The sequence below is a fragment of the Hipposideros armiger genome, unplaced genomic scaffold (assembly GCF_001890085.2).
Source record: "Hipposideros armiger isolate ML-2016 unplaced genomic scaffold, ASM189008v1 scaffold_168, whole genome shotgun sequence".
Taxonomy (NCBI): Eukaryota; Metazoa; Chordata; class Mammalia; order Chiroptera; family Hipposideridae; genus Hipposideros; species Hipposideros armiger.
The window spans coordinates 2930993-2937609 of NW_017731518.1; the positions used below are offsets into that span (position 1 = coordinate 2930993).

At 37.4% G+C, this 6617-nt stretch overlaps 2 protein-coding genes across 2 annotated transcripts in view; both read right to left on the reverse strand.

Moving 5' to 3' along the window:
* LOC109387761 (small subunit processome component 20 homolog) overlaps positions 1–6617 on the reverse strand; it is a 103994-nt gene that overhangs the window by 38442 nt on the left and 58935 nt on the right. Inside the window, 8 exon segments of the mRNA XM_019651865.1 lie at positions 1064–1208; positions 1733–1950; positions 2195–2376; positions 2704–2859; positions 4059–4211; positions 4318–4368; positions 4499–4642; positions 5952–6039. Of these exon segments, the coding sequence (XP_019507410.1) occupies positions 1064–1208; positions 1733–1950; positions 2195–2376; positions 2704–2859; positions 4059–4211; positions 4318–4368; positions 4499–4642; positions 5952–6039 (1137 nt within the window).
* Positions 14–1996, reverse strand: LOC109387772 (small subunit processome component 20 homolog). Its single transcript, XM_019651873.1, has 3 exons — positions 1733–1996; positions 1064–1208; positions 14–235 (listed from the first exon to the last, which is right to left on the reverse strand). Exons 1-3 carry the CDS (start codon positions 1983–1985, stop codon positions 142–144), a joined length of 492 nt encoding a protein of 163 aa, XP_019507418.1. The 5' UTR covers positions 1986–1996; the 3' UTR covers positions 14–141.

A 6617-nucleotide genomic window follows, 5' to 3' on the forward strand; every position in this document is an offset into this window, starting at 1 on the left:
TATTTTCAATTTTATATTTCTGTATAGTCTTTCCCCAAATATTTTGAGACAAGTACATCACAGAATCTAACCAATAAAATTATTGTTCCCCAATAAGCCTAATAATGTGCTACTTCAAAGACAAAGTAACGTCCTGTCCATTTATACCTCAGCGATATTGCCACGGTGGAGGAAAGGGAGGAGGAGAGTAATGAGCAGAGAACTTTGTTCTTTGTCTTTCATAAACTTGCTGATCCTAGAGAAGGAAACACAGTGTTAAGTGAGGGAGACATACAAGTAATTCTCCAGGAAGTTAAACTTGATGTAGAGAAATATCCATGAGGAAAGGCACAGGTCCTTTTAAGTATGTGTGCATATATAAAAAATTCAACTCGGTCATTCAGCATTGCCCACTCTTATTTCTCTCCAACTTTTGGCTCCTATTCTAATTCTTTTATAACATCTGATTGTGTGGGTGAGTTAGAGTAAACTCCAATGCTGTGATCTGGCAATTCGTAATTTCTTATTTTGCAAGGAAATAACATTTTTAAGTGCCAAGACTTGTTTAAGGCTCTATGTAAAGTATTTAAATTTAACTCCCACAACAGCTCTACAGTGTAGGAATTATTAGCCCCATTTTTCCCCAAGAAAACTGAGACTCAGGGAAGTTGATGTCACATAGCTAGGAAGTGGCAGAGCAGGTCTTTTCAACCCTAATCTGTCATCATCATCTTCCCACTACCACGTAGCCTGTGATAAAATTTAACAAGTGTATTTAGTGTGGTTTCCCATTCTGCAAATAAAACATTTAAAAGAAGTTCCTGGAAGATTCTAATATATCATTTTTTGTTGTTGCTGAAAGTAACAGAAAAATAAACTTTCAACAACCAAGTCCTGTAACAATTAGAGCTTAAGGTAGAATCATTTTTTTGCACTCAAGGTTACCAATCTTGCACTTTATAGAAATCACAATTATATACTACTAGGTTTATTGCCAAAGAGAACCTTTAAAAACCTTGGCAAGATCTTCTTGACTTTTAAACAAACAAAACAAACTTCTTTTAAGGACCAATATATTACTCACTTTGAAAGAAGGCCAAGTTCCTTGCTGACTTGTGCCCTGTTCTTTTTCTTCTTCACCTTTTCGGTACTTATTGTGGTTTTGCTGAGATACTGCAGAATTGCAGGTACATGAGGTAGAATTAATCGTCCTCCTATTGTGATAGACTCTGAAATAAGTAGTGACAGATGTTTTGGTTTTAATTAACTATTCTCTTAAAGGATAACTGTACAATACCTTCATAATGACAGACAAGAAAAGCATTCAATTACCATGCAAATTTAATAAATTTCAACTCTAAAGATTAAATAACTCTCTTCTTAGTCAAAATAGCTATATCGTTAGCTAAATTAAAAATTTATACAAGAGACCCCTGAGGCTTTATTTAAACCAGTTTTGGTATGGCAAAAGGCTTTTTAGGATAATATGATAGGAAGAATTTAGACATGACAGTGGAAATCATTTGATAATTTCCTGGTGGGTAGTTGAGCTTTCTGGAGCGCAAATAACCTGAATTTCTACCACTGCAAAGAAAACTGAGTTTATATAATTTGGTATTCATTTCCAGACAAAAGAAACTCTTTTACTAGCATTAGTTATTAAGAGAGTCAAATTCTACTGACTTGCTCCTTTCTGAGGGACCAAACGCTGCATCAGAAGTCTAAGAACCATTTGCTTGTACGGCGTACATACCATCTGTGCTTTCTGGGTATACGCATCCAGTTACGGGCAAGCTCAGAACTGTTTCTGTGGGCTCGAAATCTGGAAGGGAAAGAAGGTCATCAGCTATGTCCATCACAGTACTGGCTGTGGTGTCAGACAGATTCTTTGCTGAGAGAATCGCAAAAACATTGGTCAGGATATCACATTCCGGGTGCCCAGGTTTCTGCTTTGCCAGGAAAGGGAAATATCTGCAAGAAGAAAAAACAAACGTTGAAATAGTCATCTTATTTCTCAATGTTTATTTCTAAAAACATGGTCCTAATGAATTTTCATATTGAGTTTAACAAATATACCGGGGGTGCCAAAAAAACGTATACAAATGAACACTTGGGTCAACGTTGCTCAAGCAGTAGTTCGCCGTAATCAGAAGTGTCTGGATGCTGATGGTAACCACTTTGAGCACCTCTTGTAATTGCAGAAGTCAAACATGACTTGTATTCACCTTTTGTTATTGNAGCAGAGCTGTCTTCTACCTGAATGTGCTTCATATTCTCAAAGAAGTCCATTTCTGGATCATGGAAGTCAGTGAGCTGTACCAAGTCTTTAAATTCTGGTTGATTTGGAAAGGTTTGAATTAAACAGGAAAGCAGTGTGGTATAATCCTGATGAACACTCTGCAAGTACCAAGTTGAGAAAAAAAAATTTTATTTAAAAGAAAATTTGCTTCCTAGATAATACAAAGAAACACAAAAAAAGCCACTAAAATTTTTTTTTAAAGTAGAACATTCCCACTGTAAAAACAAACTACATAAAATCAGATATGACTGCTCTCTCTTCCATTCCCACTCCCCTGTTAAAAGTCTGGTTTATACAATCAAGTATTTTAATTAAATTTACTAAACCCTGACTGCTTTTCTAAGCAGAAGTAGAGAAAAATAAAAACATAACCAAAAACCAGATATCAGTACTTAAAAGACAGCTATGATCGCAAGCCCCAATACCTCTGTCTGGCTCCTCAAGCCTTTCCTCAGTTTCTCCAGGAGTGAACGATGAATGATTTCTTTATAGTCTTTCTCTGTGGCATTCAAGGCAGCTAGCTTTTTGATGATACTCATCAGGCACATGCTGGCATTATCACTTAAAGACATGTCTCCTAACTGAAAACAGGAAAAAAAAACCAAATTATTGTGTGTAATAACTGTAATATGGAATTTATTTCCTAGTGAAAGTTCACAAAATTTTGTCACTGCTCTGTGTAAAAATCCCTACTAAGAAATGTCCCACAGGTACTTCATACCTAAGGAAGAACCAAACGTAGGACTGTGAGGAATATAGCAAATGACTTTGAAATACCATGCTTACTGATAAGTGTCACTCAATTTCAGAAAATACTATGACACAGACTTTTAAATTAGTTTTCCTTCTCAAAGTAAATAGAATAAAAGGTTCAGGAAAGCTAGTTTTCAATATTCAGTATCAGATGATCACTGAAAATGGCTGGTTGTAATTCCAGTTAGTTGTAGTACAGTTCCTGGTTTGAGAATGTAGGCAGTGAGGATAGACAGAGTATTTCCTACTCAGCCAACCAGGCAGTGATTTAGAATTCCTAGTGTTGAAATCTGACATGATATATGAAGACTGAGCCCCGAATGGGGAGATTACTTTTTCAGGTATTACACGATCCTTAATGTCAGCTGAATAACCATGAAAAGCCACAAAGGGATTACTGAGGCCATTACGTGGTTAACTATCAATTACAGGTTTCATTTTGCCCATTTTGGGTCTTAATTCAGTTCAGCAACACGGTACTTAATATAGTCCAAACTCCTTTTATTTCTATCATATCAATACAAGAGGGCAAACGCTCAAATAATAGTTATATAACTGACAAACTGAGATATAATTGACATACCATAAAATCCACCCTTTTAAAGTGTACAATTCAATGGTTGTTAAAATATTCACAAGGTTGTGCAGCCATCAACACTTCAGAATATTTTTATCACCCCCAGAAGAAAGCCTGTACCAGTAAGAAGTCACTCCCCATTTCTCCCTCCCCCCACAGCCCTTCGTGACCCCTAAGTTACTTTCTGTGTCTGTGGATTTCCCTCTTCATACACAGCTTTTCTGACTTTTCACAGAGCTTCCACATATATCATGTTATTCAAAATATTTGTCTTTCAAATCATGAGAATAACAACACGGTCTTGGCCAAACAAAATATTCTGAAACTAAAAGAAATTTTATACTAAAAGCCCTTGTCCTCCTGAGAACACAAATTTGGAAATTAGATCATGCAGTTGTATTATCAAGGCAATAAAAAACACTTCTATATGTTTTTTGCTATAAAACATACCTCCAGGTTATAGAAACAATTATGCATAACTGGAATGAGGTAGTTAACATCCACGGTTTGCATCTCTTTAATATAAGTGGTGATGGTCTGGAAGGCTGAGAAGCGAACGTCAAAGTTGATATCATCGAGATGCCTTTGATCAAAGGCGTTAAGCTACGAGAAATGCCATTGAAACCACATAAATGAAGGCATATGAATCTTAAATAAACACAAATGACAATACTTGCGAAGAAAAGTGGAAGGAGATTTTCTTTCTTACCTTGACAACATCAGTAACATATTTTAACCCACTGTCAAAATCAGAAAGAGTCTAAAAGGAATGAAAACAGTATGTTGTTAGGGAATAACACCTCACCTTTTTTGCCCTCCTCCCTTCAACTCCCTGCCCCATCCCCCACCTAAAGAGGTGATTTAGGGTAAAAAAAATGAGAATTACACACCTCGAAAACTGTGCAAAGCAATTGTCTTGACAGCTTGTTCTTAATTACTGAGAAGAGTTTTGCTAGAGGCCTGAGGAAGCTTGGAGGCTCCAGACAATGTTTCAGCAGATTTTGTACTGTCACCAGAATATCGACCTCTGTCTCCTTAAAAAGAAATAGTAAGAGAAATTATAGTTCAGTAATTTATAACACTGCTCAGCTTGGCTTTAATATATTACAGCACAAAAAACAATTATGAGTAAGAAGTAAAAATAGTAGTTGGAAGAGTTATTTCATAGTCTTTTAAAAGTTCTTAGCATTTTAACATAAAACCCATAATAATGTCCATTAATAGTTTCTTTCTTTAATTCTAATAGAAAATATGCCTAGTTCTGGCACAAACTTTCTTCTATCTAGTCAAAAAAGAGCCAAGAAAAATGAGCTTGCTGAAGAAAAATATATACCTCTGGCTGTCTACAGATATGTGGCCTTCTAAACTGAATTACTACATGATTAGATAGGTGTTCAATATAACTACTAAGGCCTTATAAGAGAGTTTGAGCCATGGGAAGACTCTTTTAATCAAGACTGAACTATAGGGCCAGCTGAGTGGCGCATTGGTTAGGAGTTGGCTTGGGATGCCAGCTCTGAGCAGTAGGGCTGCCGGTTTGGATCCCACATGGGCCAGTGACACTGCGCCCTCTACAGCTAAGAGGGTGAACAACAGCTCGACCTGGAGCTGCGCTGCCGTAAGTTGCCAGCGATGGCTCAGGCTGCAGTGGGTCTGCAGTGGGCTGCCGTAAGATACCGTGAGTGGCCGACAGCCAGTGTGAGCGGACATCCAATGGCTGGCAACCGACTGCCTCAGCCGGGAAGAACGCAATGATAATACCAACATGGGCCAGCGAAGCGACGTCCTCCACAACTAGACTGAAGAACAAAAGGACAGCAACTTGTCTGTTCCCCTTCCCCGATTCCGTGACGCTGTTCCCCTCCCTCGATTCTCCAATAAAATTAAAAAAAAAAAAAAAGACTGAACTATGGTTTGAAAACCATATCAGAAACTCTTAGCTATGTCTGAATATTGAAACAGTCTGACTTTTCACTCAGTTTTGCCACTGTGACCCGTATTTAAGATCATACAATGCATTTCTTGGGTTCTAGATTTGTTACTGATCCAAGTCAGAGAGGAAAAAAAATCCTGAAATGGATGAGAAGCTAAACAAAGGAAAACAAAAGGGCTGACACTTTCGGTGTTATCGTAGTTGATAATGTCCCCACCTTCTTGCCTGCCCTCATTCCTACTTCTGTCCCAATTTTTCTCCTCTATTTTCAATTTTATATTTCTGTATAGTCTTTCCCCAAATATTTTGAGACAAGTACATCACAGAATCTAACCAATAAAATTATTGTTCCCCAATAAGCCTAATAATGTCCTACTTCAAAGACAAAGTAACGTCCTGTCCATTTATACCTCAGCGATATTGCCACGGTGGAGGAAAGGGAGGAGGAGAGTAATGAGCAGAGAACTTTGTTCTTTGTCTTTCATAAACTTGCTGATCCTAGAGAAGGAAACACAGTGTTAAGTGAGGGAGACATACAAGTAATTCTCCAGGAAGTTAAACTTGATGTAGAGAAATATCCATGAGGAAAGGCACAGGTCCTTTTAAGTATGTGTGCATATATAAAAAATTCAACTCGGTCATTCAGCATTGCCCACTCTTATTTCTCTCCAACTTTTGGCTCCTATTCTAATTCTTTTATAACATCTGATTGTGTGGGTGAGTTAGAGTAAACTCCAATGCTGTGATCTGGCAATTCGTAATTTCTTATTTTGCAAGGAAATAACATTTTTAAGTGCCAAGACTTGTTTAAGGCTCTATGTAAAGTATTTAAATTTAACTCCCACAACAGCTCTACAGTGTAGGAATTATTAGCCCCATTTTGCCCCAAGAAAACTGAGACTCAGGGAAGTTGATGTCACATAGCTAGGAAGTGGCAGAGCAGGTCTTTTCAACCCTAATCTGTCATCATCATCTTCCCACTACCACGTAGCCTGTGATAAAATTTAACAAGTGTATTTAGTGTGGTTTCCCATTCTGCAAATAAAACATTTAAAAGAAGTTCCTGGAAGATTCTA

Excerpts from the sequence above, each read along its gene's own strand:
- LOC109387772 (XM_019651873.1), bottom strand. The coding sequence starts at position 1,985 with ATGACTATTTCAACGTTTGTTTTTTCTTCTTGCAGATATTTCCCTTTC. Across the intron at positions 1,209-1,732 it reads ATACCCAGAAAGCACAGATG|AGTCTATCACAATAGGAGGA; the intron begins GTATGTACGCCG and ends TACTTATTTCAG. Across the intron at positions 236-1,063 it reads GAACTTGGCCTTCTTTCAAA|GATCAGCAAGTTTATGAAAG; the intron begins GTGAGTAATATA and ends TTCCTTCTCTAG.